The sequence below is a fragment of the Anomaloglossus baeobatrachus genome, chromosome 9, assembly GCF_048569485.1.
Source record: "Anomaloglossus baeobatrachus isolate aAnoBae1 chromosome 9, aAnoBae1.hap1, whole genome shotgun sequence".
NCBI lineage: Eukaryota > Metazoa > Chordata > Amphibia > Anura > Aromobatidae > Anomaloglossus > Anomaloglossus baeobatrachus.
In genome coordinates, this window is record NC_134361.1 from 107,715,907 (window position 1) to 107,741,115 (window position 25,209).

General features: G+C 52.0%; 1 protein-coding gene across 1 annotated transcript in view; it reads right to left on the reverse strand.

The window, feature by feature from the left end:
• Positions 1 to 25,209, reverse strand: part of LOC142251274 (SWI/SNF-related matrix-associated actin-dependent regulator of chromatin subfamily A member 1) — a 304,197-nt gene that overhangs the window by 175,819 nt on the left and 103,169 nt on the right. The window contains exon 12 of the mRNA XM_075323917.1: positions 2,286 to 2,407. Within this exon, the coding sequence (XP_075180032.1) occupies positions 2,286 to 2,407 (122 nt within the window). The remainder of the gene's footprint in view (positions 1 to 2,285; positions 2,408 to 25,209) is intronic.

Consider the following 25,209-nt stretch of genomic DNA (forward strand, 5'->3'; position numbering starts at 1 on the left):
CCGAGCGAATCATCAAATCTGGTAAACAAGATATTGTGCAGGAGGAAAGATGGGCAGAAACACTGAAGGCAGCCATTAAACTAATAGTTCCAGGAAATATCCTGGCCACACAGAAGTGCTGGTGTTTACTGCATGTTTTGTACTTTCCATAATTTTCTATTGAAATTAATAATAAAAGAAGCCATGAATTTAGTTACATAGTTACTTAGGTTGAAAAAAGACCTAGGTCCATCTAGTTCAACCTTCCTCCACCAGTTCTACATTTGGTCACTAAGTCACTTATAACCAACAATGTTGTGTGTACTGAGGAAATCATCCAGCCCTTTTTTGAAAGCTGTTATAGTATCTGCCATTACTACCTCTTGTGGTAGGGCATTGCACAGTCTGACTGCTCTAACTGTAAAGAACCCTTTCCTATTTAGCTTCCTGAATTCTCCATGTAAAGCTTCTATGCCTTTAATGGAAGCTTAAAAATGGGACATAATCAATTTATACTCCTCATCTAGATGCTAATGGACACAGGGTAACAAATAAAGAGCTAGGCTTCTGTGGAGGAGGAACAGCTTTCATTTGCAACTAGGGATGAGTGAATCCGAACGGTAAAGTTAAGGGTTAGTACCGGACACTTAGTGTCCAGTGCTGAACTCCGAAAATGGACTTCTAAATGGAAGCAAATGTTAGTGTTCAGGTTCAACAGTCAAATTAAGATTGTTGAAAGGCTGCAGCACAGCCAATCAGCAAGCTTTTTGGCTGTTGGCACTTGTGGGCCCATCACAGCTATGCCAAGTAACCAGGCAGGGTCAAATCCAGAAGGTAGAACAGAGACAAAATTCGTCAGGCGGGAGATTGGTCAGATATCAGGCTAAGGGTCAATACCAGAACTAGCAGCGAAGTACAGAAACGGCAGGCAGAAGAGTGGTCGGGCAAACAAGCTAAGGTCAATACACGGGAATACAAACAAGCAGCAAGGAACCAGAGTCTAGCAGGGAATTACAGGACTTTATCTGGCACCTGCCAGCAGAAGGGAGAAAGTATAAGAGGGGTGTGGTGCCTTCCCATTGGCCCCAGCTGAACGGTAGCTACTCCAGCCGGAAGGCACACACCACCACAGTCAACCAGTGGTACTGCAGTTTCTAGTGAAACCCAACCTAATAGATGAGCGGAGCCTGTGCCCAGCAGAGCAACTGAATGCTCCCTCGTCCCCAGCGCCCCCCCCCCCCCAATGGTGACGCGGCAGCGTCTGGTGACTGAAGCAGAAGTCGACTCCAGTGGAGATGTGACACAAGGTACATTTTAATCAATAGATCTTGAAATAATAATACATTTTACATTTGGATGTGTTAGAAAAATGTCCTTGTGCTGAGATAATCTTATATATGTGTTCCTGCTACGTATTGTGTAATGGCCGTGTCTGACCGTACAGGTACATGGTCTGATCATAGATCATACCACATCTCTTGGCCAGGACGGGGAAGCATAGGTCACTTATAACTGAGTATACAGACAAACAGCATGCTTCTTTCTGAGGGAACACCTTTCCCTGTCTGAGCTACACATGTCCCTGATTGTTTTATCACAGGAATGAGAGTTTCTGCCACATCTCCCGTCCTCTGTGCTCATCATAAAACAAGTCAGTGATAGGAGCTTCAGTGGCCGCTGAGCTTCTATGTCACTGATCTGATATGATTTATAGTGAGCGCACAGGCCTGGTGATGCAGGAGAAATACTCACTCCTGTAATAAAACAGGCAGGGAAATGTGTTACATCAGGAAGCAGCACCTGTGAGACTCTTTTGTTTAGTCTGTATACTCACTTATAAGACACTTATGCTTCTTCCCCTGCCCAGAAGCTTTCGTATTTGCCCTGTACAGTCAGACACAGTCAGGGTACAGGGGCACAGTTATAAGATTATCTCAACACAGGAACATTTTTCCTTTAAAAAAAAAAATCCAATTGTGGAAATTATTATGCCAAGATCTGTTAATTAAAATGTGCTTTGTTGGTGAGTTGACCCCTGTGCATGGATAAAAAAAGGCATAAAACAAACAGTGTTTCAATTTTACTGGGCAAAATTTGTCATTACTGAATGCAAACTTGACAAGATGCAGTTATATTTCTATGTAAGATCTAATAAAGAAATCTCCGCATCGTAGAAGCCTAGCTTTGCTGATAAGCAGGTCCATTAGGCCTCATGACCTACAAAGATGTCAGCGGGAGTCAGCCAGGACTGTCAAATCCTTCCAGTGAGCTCGGCATGTCTGCAGATGAAAGCTATCTGACATTACCTCTCTTTCTTCATGCGGTGTCTGTCCATCAAGGCGACAGTACTCATAGCCGCGCCACATGCAGTAATCTTCCAGAATGTCGAGCAGCCGGGTCATCTGGCTGAATATCAGCACCCTAGAACCTACAGAAATAAAGTACATTGTGCACAGTACATAGATAACAGCCAAGCTTTCTGCTCACATTAATGGATTCTGGTGTTAACGTATGGTTTGTTATTTTCTGGAACACGATGGCATTGTTAAATGTTACATCAGACAACAAATGCATTCTTATATATTCAGTAATGTATAGAATAAATCAGCCTAACACGTAACACAGACAGTAGAGCGTTACACAAAGAAGGGCTGGGAGTCATTGTCTGACCACAAAAGAATAGAAAACCTATGCTGCCACAACGCCATCTAGTGGAACAAAAAAAATCTATCGTTCCAAAATTGTCTTGTTTAGTTTTTGTGGGTTTTTCCACTCTTTTCTTTTGCAAAGTAAAAAAAAAAAAAGAGCACCGGCTGTTACTTGCAAGTAAATGGTAATTTATGAATTCCATTCACATATAATTTTATTTTGAGGACCTGCGGTGTGCTTTACAACAGCGGGGCAGGTCCTAAGGGTGCCATTTTTGTGTTTTATTTCATTAGATCGGAATAAGAATAGAACTTCAGAAATCACACACGTGTATACGGCCGCAGCAAATGCACATGTACTGCAGGAACAAGCCGCTCTTGTGATAATGGCGCTATTATGGAATCGTGGGGCTTTATTCTCTCTTCCACAAAACACATAAGAACATGCACTTCAGACTTCTTATTGTGCGGTTCTGCTTCAGCCGGAGAACAATTTAATCAATTTTTACAAAAACCCCTTGACTTCAAAAGGCAGAAGTGCAGCACACTGTGAATCAGGTGTAGATGTCATTATCCATTATTCGATCCCGGGGAAGGCATCGGACGGGAATCTTCCTCTTATATCCCATACACTTCTCTCTTTCCCATATACTGTAGATAGAAATAGGCATGCTACACTGACACCCCCATAAAGCCCCCCTTTATGGAAAAATCATAGTGCATCCTATGTTATTAGATTGCTAGTAAGGAATTGAGGTCATAGCTCGCAAACATGGCTGGATTGAAATCTACATGAGCAGGGCTGGGCAAAGTGCGGCCCGCAAGCAACAGTCTGCCTTATGGCTACTCCAGTCCGGCCTTGAGACAATACTGTATAAGGGTTCAGGGCAGACCACAGGCCTCATCATGCCCTCCGCTGCTGCTGCTGCCCACCACCCTATGTCATCACTATCCTCCTGCAGAAAGTGGTGAATACATTGATGGAGGAGAGGCTGCCGGACCTTCATCCTCCAACCAGTGCAGGTAAAATGGACAGAGGTATGTGGCGGGGTTTTTATTCATATGTGTATGAACACATACTGCATATAGGGGGCTATGTGGGGCTCATAATGTATAGTGGAGGCTATCTGGGGCTCATATTGTATAGAGGAGGCTATGTGGGGCTCATAATGTATACAGGAGACTATGTGGGGCTCATATTGTATAGAGGAGGCTATGTGGGGCTCATATTGTATAGAGGAGGCTATGTGGGGCTCATATTGTATACAGGAGGCTATGTGGGGCTCATATTGTATAGAGGAGGCTATGTGAGGCTCATATTGTATAGAGGAGGCTATGTGGGGCTCATATTGTATACAGGAGGCTATGTGGGGCTCATATTGTATAGAGGAGGCTATGTGAGGCTCATATTGTATAGAGGAGGCTATGTGGGGCTCATATTGTATACAGGAGGCTATGTGGGGCTCATATTGTATAGAGGAGGCTATGTGAGGCTCATATTGTATAGAGGAGGCTATGTGGGGCTCATATTGTATAGAGGAGGCTATGTGAGGCTCATATTGTATAGAGGAGGCTATGTGGGGCTCATGTAAATAATGGGCTTTGTGGGGCCCATGTATGTAGGAGGCTACATGAGACTCATGCTGTATAAAGGAGGCTATGGCGGTTCATGTATATAGGAGGCTATGTGGGGGCTCATGCTGTGTGTAGGGTGCTATATGGGAGTCAAAATATATAGTGGGCTAAGTGGGGCTCATGTATATTGGAAGCTATGCGGGGCTCAAATATATACGAGGTTATGTGTGGCTCATAATGTATATTGGAGGCTATATGGGGGCTCAAACTGTATATAGGAGGCTATATGCGGGCTCATAAAGTATATGATGCTATATGGGGCTCATGCTATTTACAGGAGGATGTGTGGGGGGCTCATGCTATACTTAGAAGGCTATGTGGGGGTTCATGCTGTATATAGGAGGCTATATGGAGGTCATAAAGTATATAGGGGGCTATGTGGGGATCATGTATATAGGGGACTATGTGGAATTCATGTACATAAGGGAACTCACTATATGGGAACTCACTGTATACTGTGTCCTATAAATGACTAATCTATTAGAGATGTAAGGATCTAGGCTTTTAGTTGAGAATAATCTGTGCTGCACTTTATGCACATGCTCAGTAGTGAAGCTCGTCCTCGTCCTCCTACAGATCGGAGTCGGAGTCATGGAAGATGAGAAGTCGGAGGTTTGGATTACTGACTGCACAGCGCTGCCTTTAAGCAGTGCAGATAAGCCTTTTAGTTTGTAATATGGATAAGCCAAGCTGAGAATTGTCGCTACCTATACTGGGTAATACACAGATACCACAGATTTCTCCTTCAATCCAACTGGTGTTTTCTCGGAAATATGTAAAAGACACTAGAGCAGACCTGGGCAAACTATGCCCTGAGGACACACCTGGATCTTTGGGTACTCCTGTCCGTTCCGTGTACAGGACAGTCAAAGGGGTGGAAACAGTGACCCATGGGCAGCACCACAAGCCCAAACCCAGCATCTCAATCTCATCATTTTCTGCGTTCTCAGGATAAAGACAGCAATAAACACATTTCTGCAGGAGGGAACCGTTGGCTATCTCGTCCTCCATTCAGCCTGTGCTATGGATATTCAGCAAGGCAAGATTGGGGACGTCATTAGATTGCGCCTGTTGTGCTGTGCCTTAGACTAGACAGAGCAAAGACTGGAGAAGCAGGGAAATGGGGGCGAGGTGAGTTGCATTTTATTTTTGTTTTAATTGTATTAGGGGTACTTTGCACACTACGACATCGCTAGCCGATGGTAGCGATGCCGAGCGTGATAGTACCCACCCCCGTCGCACATGCGATATCTTGTGATTGCTGGCGTAGCGAACATTATCGCTTCGCCAGCTTCACATGCACTCACCTGCCCTGCGACCGTCGCTCTGGCCGGCGACTTGCCTCCTTCCTAAGGGTCAGGTCGTGCGGCGTCGCAGCGATGTCACACGGCAGGCAGCCAATAGAAGCGGAGGGGTGGAGATGAGCGGGACGTAAACATCCCACCCACCTCCTTCCTTCCTCATTGCAGCCGGGACGCAGGTAAGGAGATGTTCCTCGCTCCTGCGGCTTCATACACAGCGATGTGTGCTGCCGCAGGGGAACGAGGAACAACATCGTACCTGTCGCTGCAGCAAAATTATGGAAATGACCGACACTACACAGATCACCGATTTTCAACGCTTTGCGATCGTTTATCGGTGCTTCTAGGCTTTACACGTTGCAATGTCGTTACCGGCGCCGGATGTGCGTCACTTTCGATTTGACCCCGACGTGATCGCAGTAGCGACGTGCAAAGTACCCCTTACTTTGTGTTAGAAATATGGAGGATCCATGTTATGTCACCACCGGAGTCCGCTCCAGCAACTTCTGCTTCGATCACCAGGTGACGCCGTGTTCCTGCCGTGGATAGTGCTGGTGATGGGAGAAGAGTCGAAGCCAGCGGCGCTGGTGGGCGCAGGCTCCGCTCATCCACTGGGCTGAGTTTCCTTGGGATCTGCAGTACCACTGGCTGACTGTAGGTGACGGGTGTCTTCCAGCTGAAGTACCATCATTCGGCCACAGTCAATGGGAAGACACCACACCCTTCTTATTCCCCCTCTTGTCTGCTGACCCGTGCCAGAGATAGTTCTGTATTCCTGATTCCTGTCCCGCCCTGTTCTGTTTAGTGATTCTGGTGTTCTGACTTCTGCTTGTTTCCTGACTACCCTTCTGCCTGCTGTTTTTGTACCTCGCTTCCTGATCCGGATTTGACCTCTGCTTTGTTTTCTGATTACGTCCTTGCCTGCCTGATTCTGTCCCTGTTCTGCATTTCCCGGTTTGACCCTGCCTGACTACTACTCTTATCGGACTGCAGCCTTCCACAGGTAGGGATCAACTGGGCTCTGTGTAATTCCAAATCCCTGTATGGAGGTTAAAGGGTTTCAGGGTTCTAGGGGTCCTGCTTGGTGAGCGCCTTCCCTCTAGCCTATCCTTTACAGCCCATCTGAGTCTGTGGATCCAGGCAGGCGATACAATCCATCATACCAAGTCGAGGGATTGTGGGGACATCATACTGTTTTTGGGGTTATGGTGTCCATTATTCTGTGTAAAGGGCTGCAGGGTCCATCATACTGTGTTGGGGGACTGTGGAGATATCATATTGTTTGGAGGTCTGTGGCTGTTCACACTGTGGGAGGTAGTGGAAACATCATACAGTGTATGAGGGGCTGTGTGTACATCATACTGCATGGGGAGACAGTTGGAACATGATACTATTTGGATAACTGTGAGGACCATCATAATGCGTGGAGAGACTGAGAAGACATCAATCGTTGTGGAGAGTATAACGACTTCATACTGTTTGGAGTTTGTGGGGAATAATACTGTTTGGAAGGCTATGAGGACGTCGTGCAGTCTAGGCATTTGTGGAGGATCATACTGTGTGAGATACGTGGGGGGAGGGGTCATCATAATGTGTGGGAGACACTGGAGGCCTTATACTGTGTGAGGGGACTGTGGGGACATCATACTGTTTGAAGGGGTTGTAGGAACATCATACTGTTTGGGAGTTTGTGGGGGATCGTATTGTCAGATATTTTGGGGATCATCATATTGTGTGGGATTCCGTGCAGGCCTCATACTATAAGTGGAGACTGTGGGGACATGATATGGTTTAAGTGGCTGTGGTGGCATCATAGGGTGTGGGGGGACTGAGAAAACATCATATCATTTGGGGGTTTGTAGGAAATCATATAGTGTGGGAGACTGTGAAGGCCATCCTACTGTTTGGGGAATCGTGGGGGTATCATACTGTGTGTTGTGTGATTCCATTATACTGTTGTGTGGGGAGATATGGGGACTTCATACTGTGTGGGAGAAGCTGCTAATCAAGGTAAAATGGCTGAATAACAGGAACAATGATTAATAAACCTTATAAAAATAAGGAAATGAAGGGAATTTTGTTTACTTACCGTAAATTCCTTTTCTTCTAGCTCCTATTGGGAGACCCAGACAATTGGGTGTATAGCTACTGCCTCCGGAGGCCACACAAAGTATTACACTTTAAAAAGTGTAACCCCTCCCCTCTGCCTATACACCCTCCCGTGCATCACGGGCCCATCAGTTTTGGTGCCAAAGCAGGAAGGAGGAACTTATAAATTGATCTAAGGTAAATTCAATCCGAAGGATGTTCAGAGAACTGAAACCATGAACCAAAAGAACCCTTCAACATGAACAACATGTGTACACAAAAGAACAACAGCCCGAAGGGAACAGGGGCGGGTGCTGGGTCTCCCAATAGGAGCTAGAAGAAAAGGAATTTACGGTAAGTAAACAAAATTCCCTTCTTCTTTGTTGCTCCATTGGGAGACCCAGACAATTGGGATGTCCAAAAGCAGTCCCTGGGTGGGTAAAAGAATACCTCGATAAAAAGAACCAAAAAAACGGCCCTCTCTTACAGGTGAGCAACCGCCTCCTGAAGGACTCGCCTACCTAGGCTGGCATCTGCCACAGCATAGGCATGAACCTGATAGTGTTTCGTGAAAATGTGCAGACTCGACCAGGTAGTGCTGACACACCTGCTGAGCCGTAGCCTGGTGACGCAATGCCCAGGATGCCTCTGCGGCTCTGGTAGAATGGGCTTTCAGCTCTAAAGGAATCGGAAGCCCAGAAGAACGGTAGGCTTCAAGGGTCAGTTCCTTGATCCACCGAGCCAAGGTTGACTTGGAAGCCTGCGACCCCTTACGCTGGCCAGTGACCAGGACAAAGAGCGCATCAGAACGGCGCGGGGGCGCAGTGTGCGAAAAGAAGAGCCGGAGTGCTCTCCCGAGATCTAACAAGTGCAATCCTTTTCACAATTGTGAACTGGATGAGAGCCAAAAGAAGGTAAGGAGATATCCTGATTGAGAAGAAAAGGAGGATACCACCTTAAGTAGGAATTCCGGGACCGGACGCAGAACCACTTCATCCTGGCGAAACACCAGGAAGGGGGCTTGCATGACAGCGCTGCTAGCTCAGACACTCTCCGAAGTGATGTGCCTGCCACTAGGAAGACCACATTCTGCGAAAGGCGTGATAGAGATAACTCTGAGAACGCTAAGAGCCAGAACTCAATGGCCACCCAGTCAGGTTGAAGATCGCAGAATTCAGATGGAAAATGGCCCTTGAGACAGCAAGTCTGGTCGGTCCGGGAGTGCCCACGGTCGACCCACCGTGAGGTGCCACAGATCCAGGTATCACGACCTCCTCGGCCAGTCTGGAGCGACGAGGATGGCGCGGCGGCAGTAGGACCCGATCTTGAGTAACACTCTGGGCAGCAGCGCCAGAGGAGGAAATACATAAGGCAGTCGAAATTGCGACCAGACCTGAACTGATGCGTCCACCGCCAGCGCTCTGTGCTGGTGGTTGATGTACGCGACCGCCGTGGCGTCGTCCGACTGTATCCGGATCTGCCTGCCGTCCAGCCACCGCTGGAACGACTTTAGGGCTAGCTACACTGCCCTTATCTCCAAAACATTGATCTGAAGGGAGGACTCTGTCAGAGTCCAGGTTCCCTGAGCCCTGTGGTGGAGGAAGACCGCTGTCCACCCTGACAAACTCTCGTCCGTCGTGACCATAGCCCAGGATGGGAGCAGGAAGGACTTTTCTTTCGACCAAGAAGTGGGAAGAAGCCACCACTGAGGAGAGGTTTTGTCTGCCAGTGAAAGAGAGACGTTCCTGTCTAGGGACGTCGACCTCCTGTCCCATTTGCGGAGAATGTGCCATTGGAGTGGACGCAGATGAAACTGCGCAAGGGGAACTGCCTCCATTGCTGCCACCATCTTCCCTAGGAAGCGCGTGAGGCGCCTCAAGGGGTGAGACTGGGCCCGAAGGAGAAAGTGCACCCCTGTCTGCAGCGAACGCTGTTTGTCCAGCGGTAGCTTCACTATCTCTGAGAGAGAATGAACTCCATCCCGAGGTAAGTCAGTGATTGGGTCGGTGTCAATTTTTACTTTGGGAAGAAGGGAATTTTGTTACTTACCGTAAATTCCTTTTCTTCTAGCTCTTATTGGGAGACCCAGACGATTGGGGTATAGCTACTGCCCTCCGGAGGCCACACAAAGCACTACACTAAAGAAGGGAATTTTGTTACTTACCGTAAATTCCTTTTCTTCTAGCTCCTATTGGGAGACCCAGACGATTGGGTGTATAGCACTGCCTCCGGAGGCCACACAAAGCATTACACCAAAAAGTGTAAGGCCCCTCCCCTTCTGGCTATACACCCCCAGTGGGATCACTGGCTCACCAGTTTTAGTGCAAAAGCAAGAAGGAGGAAAGCCAATAACTGGTTTAAACAAATTCACTCCGAAGTAACATCGGAGAACTGAAAACCATTCAACATGAACAACATGTGTACCCGAAAAACCACCAAAAATCCCGAAGGACAACAGGGCGGGTGCTGGGTCTCCCAATAGGAGCTAGAAGAAAAGGAATTTACGGTAAGTAACAAAATTCCCTTCTTCTTCGGCGCTCCATTGGGAGACCCAGACGATTGGGACGTCCAAAAGCTGTCCCTGGGTGGGTAAAGAAATACCTCATGTTAGAGCTGCAAAGACAGCCCTCCCCTACGGGGAGGCAACTGCCGCCTGCAGGACTCTTCTACCTAGGCTGGCGTCCGCCGAAGCATAGGTATGCACCTGATAATGTTTGGTGAAGGTGTGCAGACTCGACCAGGTAGCTGCCTGGCACACCTGTTGAGCCGTAGCCTGGTGTCGTAATGCCCAGGACGCACCCACGGCTCTGGTAGAAAGGGCCTTCAGCCCTGATGGAACCGGAAGCCCAGCAGAACGGTAGGGTTCAAGAATTGGTTCCTTGATCCATCGAGCCAGGGTGGCTTTGGAAGCCTGCGACCCTTTGCGCTGACCAGCGACAAGTATAAAGAGTGCATCCGAGCGGCGCAGGGGCGCCGTGCAGGAAAAGTAGATTCTGAGCGCTCTCATCAGATCCAACAAATGCAAATCCAATTCATATCGATGAACTGGATGAGGACGAAAGGAAGGTAAGGAGATATCCTGACTGAGATGAGAGGGGGATACCACCTTAGGGAGAAAACCCGGAATCAGGCGCAGCACTACCTTGTCTTGGTGAAAAACCAGGAAAGGGGCTTTGGATGACCGCGCTGCTAGCTCGGACACTCTCTGAAGAGACGTGACCGTTACCAAAAAAGGCCACTTTCTGTGACAGTCGAGAAAGTGAAAAGACATCCCTCAGAGGCTCAAAGGGCGGCTCCTGGAGAGCAAGTAGTACCCTGTGCAGATCCCATGGGTCTAACGGCCTCTTGTACGGAGGGACAATGTTACCAACCCCCTGCAGGAACGTGCGTACCTGAGGAAGTCGTACTATGCGCTTCTGAAAGAATACAGACAGCGCTGGGACTCGTCCGTTAAGAGAGCCGAGCGACAAACCTTTTCCCAAACCAAATTGTAGGAAGGAAGGAAAAGTAGGCAATGCAAATGTCCAGGGAGACACTCACTGAGCAGAGCGCTAAGATAAGAATATCTTCCACGTCTTGTGGCAGATCTTGGTAGACGCCGGCTTCCTAGCCCGTCTCATGGTGGCAATGACGTCTGGAGATAATCCTGAAGACGCTAGGATCTCGGACTCGATGGCCACACAGTCAGGTTCAGGGCCGTAGAATTCAGTGGAAAAAACGGCCCTTGGGACAGTAAGTCTGGCCGGTCTGAGAGTGCCCACGGTTGGCCGACCGTGAGATGCCACAGATCCGGGAACCACGACCTCCTCGGCCAGTCTGGGACGACGAGGATGGCGCGGCGGCAAGCGGAGCTGAGCTTGCGTAGCACTCTGGGCAACAGTGCCAGAGGTAGAACACATAGGGTAGCTGGAACTGCGACCAATCCTGAACTAGGGCGCCTGCCGCCAGAGCACTTTGCTCGTGAGACCGCGCCATGAAAATCGGGACCTTGTTGTTGTGCCGAGACGCCATTAGATCGACGTCCGGCATCCCCCAGCGGCTACAGATTTCCTGACACCATTCTGGGTGCAGAGGCCAGTCCCCTGCGTCCATACCCAGGCGACTGAGGAAGTCTGCTTCCCAATTTCCTACTCCCGGGATGTGAACTGCGGATATGGTGGATGCTCTGTCCCCCACCCACATCAGAATCCGCCGGATTGCCTGGTAGGCTTGGCGATGCGTGTTCCGCCTTGGTGGGCGATGTCTGCCACCGCTGTGGAATTGTCCGACTGAATTCGGATCTGTTTTCCTTCCAGCCACTGCTGGAAGGCTTGCAGGGCAAGATACAACTCCCAGATTTCCAGAACATTGATCTGAAGGATGGACTCCTCTGAAGAGAGTCCTTGACCGTCTGAGAAGGGAAACGTTCCTGTCTAGGGACGTGGACTCCCCAACCCATTGGCAAAGCATGCCCCATTGAAGTGGACGCAGATGAAACTGCGCGAAAGTGACTGCCTCTGCATGAGGCGTCTTAAGGGGTGTGACTGGCCTTGAAGGAGAGACTGCACCCATGTCTGTAGTGAACGCTGCTTGTCCAGCGGAAGCTTCACTATCGCTGAGGGAGTGTGAAACTCCATGCCCAGATATGTCAGCGATTGGGTCGGTGCCCGATGTAACCTTGAAAAGTTGATGATCCACCCGAAACTCTGGAGAGTCTCCAGCGCCACGTTCAGGCTGTGTCGGCATGCCTCTTGAGAGGGTGCCTTGACAAGTGGATCGTCCCAGTAAGGATCACAGAGTGACCCTGAGAGTGCAGGACTGCTCCCACTGCTGCCCTGAACTTGGTGAAAACCCGTAGGGCTGTCGCCAGACCGAAGGGCAGGGCTACGCACTGAAGATGCTCGTCTTCAATAACGAAAACGTAGCAAACGCTGGTGCTCTGGAGCAATCGGCACGTGGAGAAAAGCATCCTGATGTCTATTGATGCTAGGAAAGCTCCTTGCGACATTGAGGCAATGACGGAGCGGAGGTTACATCCGGAACCGCCTGGCCTTCACGTGCTTGGTGAGCAGTTTTAGGTCCAGAACGGAACGGAAAGAGCCACCCCTTTTTTGGCACCCCAATCAGATTGGAGGAAAAAACCGTGTCTTGTTCCTGAAGAGGAACAGGGATTACCACTTCTTCTGCCTGCAGAAGAGCATCGGCTCGGTGGGGGGGGGGGGGGGGGGGGAAGTTCTGAAGAATCGAGTCGGAGGACGAGAACAGAGCTCTATCCTGTACACGTGAGACAAAATGTCTCTCACCCACCGGTCTGTGACCTGTGGCAGCTAAATGTCGCCAAGCGGGAGATTCTGCCACCAACCGCGGATGCGGACAGAGAGAGCTGAAAGTCATGAGGAGACCGCCTTGGTAGCGGTTCCTCCTGCTGCCTTCCTTGGGCGTGATTGAGCCCGGCCGGAAACTGAGCCCCTCTGAGCCTTTTGAGTCCTTTTGGACGAGGACAATTGGGACCTGCCCGAGCCTGGGAAGGACCAACCTCGACTGTCCCTCCAGGACAGCATTACTAGGGTAAGTCGCAATGCAGACATTGCGAGGTTAAGGACACCACCTGCGGCACAGATGTACATGTGCTCAAGACCAGCTGCGCAAGCCCAGCTGAAATAGGATAGAGTGCCCATACGGCTGCGAATGCCGGAGCAACCGGCACACTGATAGCGTCACAGACAGATTTCAACCAGAGGTCCATCTGTCTGTCAATGGCATCTTTAAGTGAAGTCCCATCTCCACTGCAACTATGGATCTAGCCGCAAGCCTGGAGATTGGGGGATCCACCTTTGGACCCTGGGTCTAGCGCTTTACCACGTCAGGGGAAAGGGATAACGTGTATCCTTAAAACGTTTGGAGAAAACGCTTATCTGTTAAGCGTGGTGTTTCTGAACTGTGCTTCTCTGAAGTCAGCGTGGCCAGAAAAATACTCAATATACGCATGAGATACTGAAAAAGGATTTCTCCTGCTGTAAAGCTGACTCCTCCACTGGGGGAGCTGAGGGAGCAATATCCAACCTTCCATTGATGGACGCTATAAGATCATTCACTATGGCGTCACCATCCGGTGTATCCGGATTGAGAGCGGTGTCAGGATCAGAGTCCTGAACAGCTACGTCTGCTTCATCATACAGAGAGTACTGTGATGAAGTCGAGGGCCGTTCTTAGGGAGCTCGCTTAGGCCGTCTGGGACTGTCGTCCGTGTCAGAGCCTGCACCCTGGGATGCATGGGACCCTCCTGGAGCCATGATTTGTTTCGAAATCAGGGTGGCCAGGGGCATTGAATCAACATTGCCCAAGGTCTGTCTGGACTGCAAAGTCTGTAAGATGTTAGTCATAGTCACAGACAATATATCAGCGGAAACTGCAACTCCGTCCCTGTCCCTGGACAGGGATCACAGGTGGTTCTTTTGGCCACCTGTAGCAGAGACCCCGTTGAGTAATTGCACACACTGGGGGTCCTGGAACAGTATCGCCTGCAGTACAAGCAGCATAGAAAGCCTGTGCCTTGGCACCCATGCTTTTTTTTTTTTGCTGTTGCTGTCTAGCCATCTAGGAGCATTAGCCAAGAATAGCGACCGTACAGTGCAATGTATAGCATACAAGCATGAAGTACAATAAACACTTCAGCACATGCAGTACAAGGAGCATAGAAAGCCTGTGCCTTGGCACCTTTGCTTTTCAGCTGCCGTTGTCTAGTTATTCAGGAGCATTAGCCAAGAAAAGCGACATACAGTGAATGTATAGCATACAAGCATGAAAATAACCACTGCAGCACATGCAATCCAAGCAGCATTGAAAGCTTGTGCCTTAGCACCCTTGCTTTTCTGCTGCTGTTGTCTAGTCATCAAGGAGCATTAGCCAAGAATAGCGACATGCAGTGAATGTACAAGCATGAAAATAAACTCTGCAGTACATGCAATCCAAGCAGCATTGAAAGCTTGTGCCTTAGCACCATTGCTGTTTGCTGCCGCTGTCTAGCCATCTAGGCGGGTAGACAGCCAAGAATAGCCCTTACAGTGCAATGTAAAGCATACAAGCATAAAGGACACATGACACTGCAGCACATGCAAGACAAGCAGCATATAGAGTCTGTGCTTTAGCACCCCTGATCTTTTGCTGCTGTTTCTAGGTCTGCTCCTGAATAGCGACCGTACAAAAGTACAACAGGACACTTCGGCATTAGTGGGTCAGCACTTTAGTTGCCGCTTACCGCCCGCACAAAAGCGGGTGTGTGGCGCCGGAATCATGTGCTGGTAGCTCAGCGCTTGTCTCAGTTTTCCCGCTCTGCGTGCCGGAATGGCTGCCGGCGTCCAGAGGAGAGGGGCGGGCCGAGGGCGTGCCCGAGACAAGAGCGGGAACCCGGCGCCCACTGTGTCTAGTGAAGGGGGCTGGAGAATGCAAATAAGGCTCCAGCCCTCGGCGCTGCTATAGAACAGCGTCTCTCCCTTTCCCTGAGTGACAGGGTGGGGGCGGGAACGAAGCGGCGCTAGGCCGCAAAAGCCGGGGACTAAAGTTAGAAGCGCCGCCGCCGTAGAAGCGCGGTCGGCGCGTCCCCGGCGCACTACAAGTCGCAGCTGCGCCGCCGCTCCAGGGGCGGTCGGCGCGGCGGTCCCCACACGTAAAGTCCCCCAGTAATCTGCAGGGATTATAAGCCCAGCGCACAGCGCTACAGTCCCCGGCGCACTAGCACACCCAGCAAGCCTGGAGTGTGCGTGGCCTGCCATACGGGGACACAGAGTACCTGAAAGTTGCAGGGCCTTGTCCCTGAACGGCACTCCCGCTCCACATCCAGCAGGTTCTATGGGTCTGTGGATGGAGCCCGGCCTCAGGGCTTGGTGGCCGGAAAGATCCCACTTCCTCAGAGCCCCTCAGGGGGATGGGGAAGGAAAACAGCATGTGGGCTCCAGCCTCCGTACCAGCAATAGGTACCTCAACCTTACAAACCGCAAGTGGGGTGAGAAGGGAGCATGCTGGGGGCCCTAGTATGGGCCCTCTTTTCTTCCATCCGATATAGTCAGCAGCTACTGCTGACTAAACAGTGGAGCTTATGCATGGATGTGTGCCTCCTTCGCACAAAGCTTGAAAACTGGTGAGCCAGTGATCCCACTGGGGGTGTATAGCCAGAAGGGGAGGGGCCTTACACTTTTTGGTGTAATGCTTTGTGTGGCCTCCGGAGGCAGTGCTATACACCCAATCGTCTGGGTCTCCCAATGGAGCGCCGAAGAAAAGTGCAAGGCCCCTCCCCTTCTGGCTATACCCCCCCGTGGTATCACGGGTTCTCCAGTTTTAGTGCCAAAGCAAGAAGGAGGAAGCCAATAACTGGTTTAAACAAATTAACTCCGAATAACGTCGGAGAACTGAAAAACCGTTCAACATGAACAACATGTGTACCCGCAAACAACAAAAAAATCCCGAAGGACAACAGGGCGGGTGCTGGGTCTCCCAATAAGAGCTAGAAGAAAAGGAATTTACGGTAAGTAACAAAATTCCCTTCTTCTTCAGCGCTCTATTGGGAGACCCAGACGATTGGGACGTCCAAAAGCTGTCCCTGGGTGGGTAAAGAGATACCTCATGTTAGAGCTGCAAAACAGCCCTCCCCTACGGGGGTGTCACTGCCGCCTGCAGGACTCTTCTACCTAAGCTGGCATCCGCCGAAGCATAGGTATGCACCTGATAATGCTTGGTGAAAGTGTGCAGACTCGACCAGGTAGCTGCCTGGCACACTTGTTGAGCCGAAGCCTGGTGTCGTAATGCCCAGGACGCACCCACGGCTCTGGTTGAGTGGGCTTTTAGCCCTGAAGGAACCGGAAGCCCCGCAGAACGGTAGGCCTCTAGAATTGGTTCTTTGATCCATCGAGCCAGGGTGGCTTTAGAAGCCTGCAACCCCTTGCGCGGACCAGCGACAAGGACAAAAAGTGCATCGGAACGGCGCATGGGCGCCGTGCGGGAAATGTAGATTCTGAGTGCTCTCACCAGATCTAGCAAACGTAAGTCCTTTTCATACCGGTGAACCGGATGAGGACAAAAGGAAGGCAAGGATATATCCTGATTAAGATGAAACGAGGATACGACCTTAGGGAGAAACTCCGGAATGGGGCGCAGCACTACCTTGTCCTGGTGGAACACCAGGAAGGGAGCCTTGGATGACAGAGCTGCCAGCTCCGACACTCGCCGAAGCGATGTGATCGCAACAAGAAACGCCACTTTCTGTGACAGGCGAGAAAAGGAAACTTCCTTCAGAGGCTCGAAAGGCGGCTTCTGGAGAGCAACTAGTACCCTGTTCAGATCCCATGGATCCAACGGCCGCCTGTACGGGGGCACAATATGACAGACCCCCTGCAGGAACGTGCGCACCTTAGGAAGACGTGCTAGACGCTTCTGAAAAAACAAGGATAGTGCCGAGACTTGCCCTTTAAGGGAGCTGAGCGACAAGCCCTTTTCCAACCCCGATTGCAGGAAGGAAAGAAAGGTGGGCAATGCAAATGGCCAAGGGGATACTCTCTGTGCAGAGCACCAGGATAAGAAAATCTTCCACGTTCTGTGGTAGATCTTAGCCGACGTAGACTTCCTAGCTTGTCTCATTGTGGCTACGACTCCTTGAGATAATCCTGCGGACGCTAGGATCCAGGACTCAATGGCCACACAGTCAGGTTCAGGGCCGCAGAATTCTGATGGAAAAACGGCCCTTGGGACAGTAAGTCTGGTCGGTCTGGCAGTGACCACGGTCGACCGACCGTGAGATGCCACAGATCCGGATACCACGATCTCCTCGGCAAGTCTGGGGCGACGAGTATGACGCGGCTGCAATCGGATCTGATCTTGCGTAACACTCTGGGCAAGAGTGCCAGAGGTGGGAAGACGTATGGGAGCCGGAACTGCGACCAATCTTGAACTAATGCGTCTGCCGCCAGAGCTCTTTGATCGCGCGACCTCGCCATGAATGCCGGGACCTTGTTGTTGTGCCGGGACGCCATTAGGTCGACGTCCGGCACTCCCCATCGGCGACAGATTTCCTGAAACACGTCCGGGTGAAGGGACCACTCCCCTGCGTCCATGCCCTGGCGACTGAGGAAGTCTGCTTCCCAATTTTCTACGCCTGGGATGTGAACCGCGGATATGGTGGATGCTGTGTCCTCCACCCACATTAGAATGCGCCGGACTTCTTGGAACGCTTGCCGACTGCGCGTCCCTCCTTGGTGGTTGATGTATGCCACCGCTGTGGAGTTGTCCGACTGGATTCGGATCTGCTTTCCTTCCAGCCACTGTTGGAAGGCCAGTAGGGCAAGATACACTGCCCTGATTTCCAGAACATTGATCTGAAGGGTGGACTCCTGCGGAGTCCACGTCCCCTGGGCCCTGTGGTGGAGAAACACTGCTCCCCACCCTGACAGACTCGCATCTGTCGTGACCACTGCCCAGGCTGGGGGCAGGAAGGATCTTCCCTGAGACAATGAGGTGGGAAGGAGCCACCATTGTAGAGAGTCCTTGGCCGTCTGGGAAAGAGAGACTTTCCTGTCCAGGGACGTTGACTTCCCGTCCCATTGGCGGAGAATGTCCCACTGAAGTGGGCGCAGATGAAACTGCGCAAAGGGAACTGCTTCCATGGCTGCCACCATCTTCCCGAGGAAGTGCATGAGGCGCCGTAAGGGGTGCGACTGGCCTTGAAGGAGGGATTGCACCCCTGTCTGTAGGGACCGCTGCTTGTTCAGCGGAAGCTTCACTCTCGCTGCTCGAGTATGAAACTCCATGCCAAGATACGTTAGCGACTGTGACGGTGACAGATTCGACTTTGGAAAGTTGATGATCCATCCGAACGTCTGTAGAGTCTCCAGCGTAGCATGTAGACTGAGTTGGCATGCCTCTTGAGAGGGTGCCTTGACAAGTAGATCGTCTAGGTAAGGGATCACCGAGTGTCCCTGAGAGTGCAAGACTGCTACCACCGCCGCCATGACCTTGGTGAAGACCCGGGGGGCTGTCGCCAGACCGAATGGCAGACCTACGAACTGAAGATGGTCGTTTCCTATCACAAAACGTAGAAAACGTTGATGTTCTGTAGCAATTGGCACGTGGAGATAAGCATCTTTGATGTCTATTGAGGCAAGGAAGTCTCCTTGAGACATTGAGGCAACGACAGAGCGGAGGGTTTCCATCCGGAACCGTCTGGCGTTCACATGTTTGTTGAGCAGCTTTAGATCCAGAACAGGACGGAACGAGCCGTCCTTTTTTGGAACCACAAAGAGATTGGAGTAAAACCCTCGCCCTTGTTCCTGAGGCGGTACAGGAACCACTACTCCTTCCGCTTTTAGGGAGTCCACCGCCTGCAGCAGGGCATGTGCTCGGTCTGGATGTGGGGAGGTTCTGAAGAACCGAGCTGGAGGACGAGACCTGAACTCGATTCTGTACCCGCGAGACAAAATGTTTGTCACCCACCGGTCTTTGACCTGTGACATCCAAATGTCGGAAAAGCGGGAGAGCCTGCCCCCGACCGGAGATGCGGAGGGGGGGGGCTGGAAGTCATGAGGTAGCCGCTTTGGAAGCGGTTCCTCCATTTGCTTTCTTGGGGCGTGCGTGAGCCCGCCAGGAATCTGAGACTCTTTGCGTCCTCTGCGTCCCTTTGGACGAGGAGAATTGTGTCTTGCCCGAACCTCGAAAGGACTGAAACCTCTGCTGCCATTTTTTCTGCTGAGGTTTGCTTGATCTGGGCTGGGGTAAGGAAGAGTCTTTACCCTTGGACTGTTTAATGATGTCAGCCAATGGCTCGCCAAACAGTCTATCTCTAGATAGAGGCAAGCTGGTTAAACATTTTTTGGAACCCGCATCTGCTTTCCAGTCCTTTAACCACAAGGCTCTGCGCAAAACTACCGAATTGGCGGACGCCATTGAGGTGCGGCTGGTAGATTCTAGGACCGCATTGATAGCGTAAGACGCAAACGCAGACATCTGCGAGGTAAGGGACGCCACTTGCGGCACCGCTGGATGTATGATAGCATCCACTTTTGCTAAACCAGCTGAAATAGCTTGGAGCGCCCATACGGCTGCGAATGCTAGAGCAAACGACGCGCCGATAGCTTCATAGACAGATTTTAACCAAAGGTCCATCTGTCTGTCATTGGCATCCTTAAGTGAAGCGCCATCCTCCACTGCAACTATGGATCTAGCTGCAAGTTTGGAAATCGGGGGGTCTACTTTTGGACACTGGGTCCAGCGCTTGACCACATCAGGGGGGAAAGGAAAACGTGTATCCTTAGAACGTTTAGAGAAACGCCTTTCTGGATGAGCGTCGTGTTTCTGGATTGACTCTCTGAAGTCAGAGTGATCCAAGAAAGCACTCAATTTACGCTTGGGATAGAGGAAACGAAACTTCTCCTGCTCTGCAGCTGCCTCCTCTGCAGAAGGAGCTGGGGGAGAAATATCCAACAGTCTATTGATGGCTGAGATAAGCTCGTTTACCATGGCGTCCCCATCCGGGGTATCCAGATTGAGAGGGGTTCCAGGATAAGACTCCTGATCACTCTCTTCAGACGCATCACAGGGCGACTGATTGCGCTGAGACCCTGAGCAGTGTGATGACGTTGAGGGTCTTTCCCAGCGAGCTCGCTTAGGGTGGCTGGGGCTATCATCTGAGTCATAATACTCAGCCTGGGAAGCCGGGGACCCCCTTGCAGTCTGGATTAATTCCAACTGAGGGGGATTAGAGGACAGAGACCTCGCCGCGTCCATAGACTGAGCCCCAGTCATGGATTGCAAAGTTTCAAGGATTTTTGCCATAGTCACAGACATTCCATCAGCAAAAACTGCAAAGTCTGTCCCTGACACCGGGGCAGGACTTACAAGCGTCTCAGCCTGGGTCACTACCCCTCCGGACTCCGGCTGGCGAAGCAGCACCGGATCTGAGCATTGCACACAATGGGGGTCTTTGGAACCTGCTGGTAGAGCAGCCCCACATGCAGCACACGCAGTGTACACAGCCCTAGCCTTGGCAGCCTTGCGTTTTGTGGATGACATGTTGCTGCCTCCTCAGAGCGATCTGGGGTATCCAGCCAGGAAGCGACCTCACAGTGCAAGAAATAAATATATCTATATATCTGGTAGACAGTACATCAATACACAGTGAGGCACTAGAGGGGCCAGCACTGAAATGCCGCTTACCGCCCGCTTAAGAGCGGGTGTGTGGTCGCCAAAAGCCCCCTAGTCCAGGTCTCCCAGAGCCTTGCGTCCTTCCTCCAGCCAGACTGCATGTAATGGCTGCCGGCGTCCTGAGAGAGGAGGGGGGGCGGGCCCTGGGCGTTCCTGACTAAGAGCGGGAAGCCTGCTTCCCTCTGTGCCTAGTGAGAGGGCTGGAGCATGTAAATCAGGCTCCAGCCCTCGTCGCTGCTGCGAAACAGCGTCTCTCCCCTACCCTGATTGACAGGGTGGGGGCGGGAACGAAGCGGAGCTAGGCCGCAAAAAGCCGGGGACTAAAGTTATAAACGCCGCCGCCGTAAAAGCGCGGTCGGCGTGTCCCCGGCGCACCACAAGTCACAGCAGCGCCGCCCGATCCAGTGGGGGTCGGCGCTGCGTTCCCACAACACAAAGTCCCCCAGTACACTGTAGGAACACTAACTCCAACGTTACGGTCCCCGGCGCACTACAACACCCAGCCAGCCCGGAGTGTGTCTGTGCCTGCCGGGGACACAGAGTACCTGTATGATGCAGGGCCATGTCCCTGATTGTACTCCTGCTCCGTATCCATCAGGTGCTATGGGTCTGTGGATGGAGCCCGGCGTCAGAGCTTAGAGGCCGGCAGGATCCCACTTCCACAGAGCCCTACAAGGGGATGTGGAAGGAAAACAGCATGTGGGGCTCCAGCCCCTGTACCAGCAATAGGTACCTCAACCTTACAACACCATCCACGGGTGAGAAGGGAGCATGCTGGGGGCCCTATATGGGCCCTCTTTTCTTCCATCCGAAATAGTCAGCAGCTACTGCTGACGAAAATCTGTGGAGCCATGCGTGGATGTCTGACCTCCTTCGCACAAAGCTTGAAAACTGGAGAACCCGTGATACCACGGGGGGGTATAGCCAGAAGGGGAGGGGCCTTGCACTTTTTAGTGTAGTGCTTTGTGTGGCCTCCGGAGGGCAGTAGCTATACCCCAATCGTCTGGGTCTCCCAATAGAGCGCTGAAGAAATTGATGATCCACCCGAACCTCTGGAGAGTCTCCAAAACAATGTTCAGGCTGTGTTGACATGCCACCCGGGAGGGTGCCTTGACTTAGGAGATCGTCTAAGTAAGGGATCACCGAGTGTCCCTGAGAGTGTAGGCCCATCGCCACTGATGCCATGACCTTGGTGAAGACCCGTGGGACTGTCGCCAGGCCGAAAGGCAGAGTCACGAGCTGAAAGTGTTCGACCCGGATGGCGAAACACCGGGAGCGTTGATGCTCTGGTGTAATCGGCACATGGAGATAAGCATCCCTGATGTCGATTGATGCTAGGAAGACTCCCTGGGACATCGAAGCGATGACTGAGCGGAGAGATTCCATCCGAAACCGTCTGGTTCTCACGTGTCTGTTGAGCAGAATGAGGCCCGGAAACGGACCGGAATGATCCGTCCTTTTTTTGGTACCCCGAACAAGTTGGAGTAAAGACCGCGACCACGTTCTTGAAGCGGAACGGGGATCACAACTCCATCTGCAGAAACGAGTCGGAGGACGAGAGCTGAGCTCTATCCTGTAACCGTGAGACGGAATGTCTCTCACCCATCGGTTTTTCATCCAATTGCTCGCCAAACAAACGGTCGCCAGAAAATGGCAAACCGGTTAAGAACTTCTTGGAAGCAGAGTCTGCCTTCCATTCGCGTAGCCACATGGCCCTGCGGACTGCCACCGAATTGGCGGATGCTACCGCTGTACGGCTCGCAGAGTCCAGGACGGCGTTCATGGCGTAGGACGAAAAAGCCGACGCCTGAGAAGTCAAAGACACAACCTGCGGAGCAGAGGTACGTGCGACCGCATTAGTCTCAGACAGACAAGCTGAGATAGCTTGGAGTGCCCACTCGACTGCGAAGGCCGGAGCAAAAGACGCGCCTATGGCTTCATAGATGGATTTCATCATGAGCTCTATTTGCCTGTCAGTGGCATCCTTGAGCGATGAACCATCTGCCACTAATACTACGGATCTAGCCGCCAGTCTGGAGACTGGATATCCACCTTGGGACACTGAGCCCAACCCTTAACTACGTCAGGGGGGAAAGGGTAACGTGTGTCATTAAGGCGCTTAGTAAAGCGCTTGTCCGGAAATGCTCTGTGCTTCTGGACAGCATCTCTGAAGTTATAGTGATCGAAAAACACACTCCGGGTACGTTTGGGAAACCTAAACTGGTGTTTCTCCTACTGTGAAGCCGACTCCTCTATAGGTGGAGTTGGGGGAGAAGGACTAGCACCTGGTTGATGGACGTTATAAGGTCATTTACTATGGCGTCCCCTTCAGTGTATCCAGATTGAGAGCAACGTCAGGATCAGAGCCCTGAGCTGCGACCTCCGCTTCATCCTCCAGAGGGTCCTCATGCTGAGACCCCGAACCGTGTGATGCAGCCGGGGAAGGTTCCCAGCAAGCCCGCTTAGCCTGTCTGAGGCTGCGGTCCGTGTCGGAGTTCTCACCGTGGGATCTGGGTGCCACCCCAGGAGCCCTTTGCTGTACCGATCGAGAGGGGCCTGGGGACGATGAACTCACAGTGCCCTGGCCCTGTGTTACCGGTCTGGACTGCCAAGCTTCTAGTATCTTAGCAGACCATCTGTCATTAGACTGAGCCCTGGAATGTGAAGCGACTCAGAGTTTCTCAGTCAAAATTGTAGACTCTGTCCCTTCCATCTGTGCAGTGGAAACCGGCGGTACCACCTGAGCCGAGGGTCCCACCAGTGCCGGAGGCTCCGGCTGAGTGAGTGCCACAGGGGCCTAGCATTGTCACAATGAGGGTAGGTGGAACCTGCAGGTAACATAGCCGCACAAGAGGTACGGGTTGCAAAATAAGCCTGTGCCTTGGCACCCTTGCTTTCTGCGGACGACATGCTGTTGTCTCCTCTTAGAGATATAGCCAAAAGCAAATAATGCTGCCGAATAGAGAAAATGTATACAATATATATATACACTACGGCACCCAAGGGGGTCCAGCACCTGACAACTGGTGTGGCTTACCAACCGCCCCAAGCGGTGGTGTGTCCACCAGATTCCTTGCCTGGGACTCCCAGAGCTGCAGATCTCATTCTGAAATCCTCCACCGGAAGAAGTGATATAACAATGGCTGCCAGCGTTCTGAGGGGAGGAGGGAGCCGTGGGAGTGCCTAATAAAGTGCGGGCATCTGGTGCCCCACAGTGCTCAGTGAGGGGGGAGGAGAATACCAAAGCATGCTCCAGCCCTCACTGCCGACGTCCAGTCGGCCGTCCCGCTCTTACCCCTGACTGGCAGGCCCGGGGGCGGGAGTACATGTACTAGGCCGCAAAAGCCGAGGACTAAAGTTAAAAGCGCGGCCGGCCAACAGGCGCGGTCGGCGCGGTAGTCCCGGCTCACAAACCACACAGCAGCCGCTGCGGCGACAGGCGCTGCATGCACCGTCCCTAAGGGGACACAGAGTACCTCATGGATGCAGGGCCCTGTCCCTGATGATATCCAGCCTCCTGTCCGTCAGATTCCCCCAGGGGCTGCGGAGGGAGCCTGGTCCCAGTGACCGGTTAGGATCCCACTTCTCCCAGAACTGCGGAGCCCGTTCTGAAATCCCCCACCGGCAGAAATGATTATAACAATGGCTGCCAGCGTTCTGAGGGGAGGATGGAGCCGTGGGCGTGCCTAATAAAGTGCGGGAAACTGGTGCCCCACAGTGCTCAGTGAGGGGGGAGGAGGATACCAAAGCATGCTCCAGCCCTCACTGCCGACGTCCAGTCGGCCGTCCCGCTCTTACCCCTGACTGGCAGGCCCGGGGGCGGGAGTACATGTACTAGGCCGCAAAAGCCAAGGACTAAAGTTAAAAGCGCGGCCGGCCAACAGGCGCGGTCGGCGCGGTAGTCCCGGCTCACAAACCACACTGCAGCCGCCGCGGCGTCTGTAACACAGGCGCTGCATGCACCGTCCCTAAGGGGACACAGAGTACCTCATGGATGCAGGGCCCTGTCCCTGATGATATCCAGCCTTCTGTCCGTCAGATTCCCCCAGGGGCTGCGGAGGGAGCCCGGTCCCAGTGACCGGCGACCGGTTAGGATCCCACTTCTCCCAGAACTGCGGAGCCCGTTCTGAAATCCCCCACCGGCAGAAGTGATTATAACAATGGCTGCCAGCGTTCTGAGGGGAGGATGGAGCCGTGGGCGTGCCTAATAAAGTGCGGGAAACTGGTGCCCCACAGTGCTCAGTGAGGTGGGAGGAGGATACCAAAGTATGCTCCAGCCCTCACTGCCGACGTCCAGTCGGCCGTCCCGCCCTTACCCCTGACTGGCAGGCCCGGGGGCGGGAGTATATGGTACTAGGCCGCAAAAGCCGGGGACTAAAGTTAAAAACGCGGCC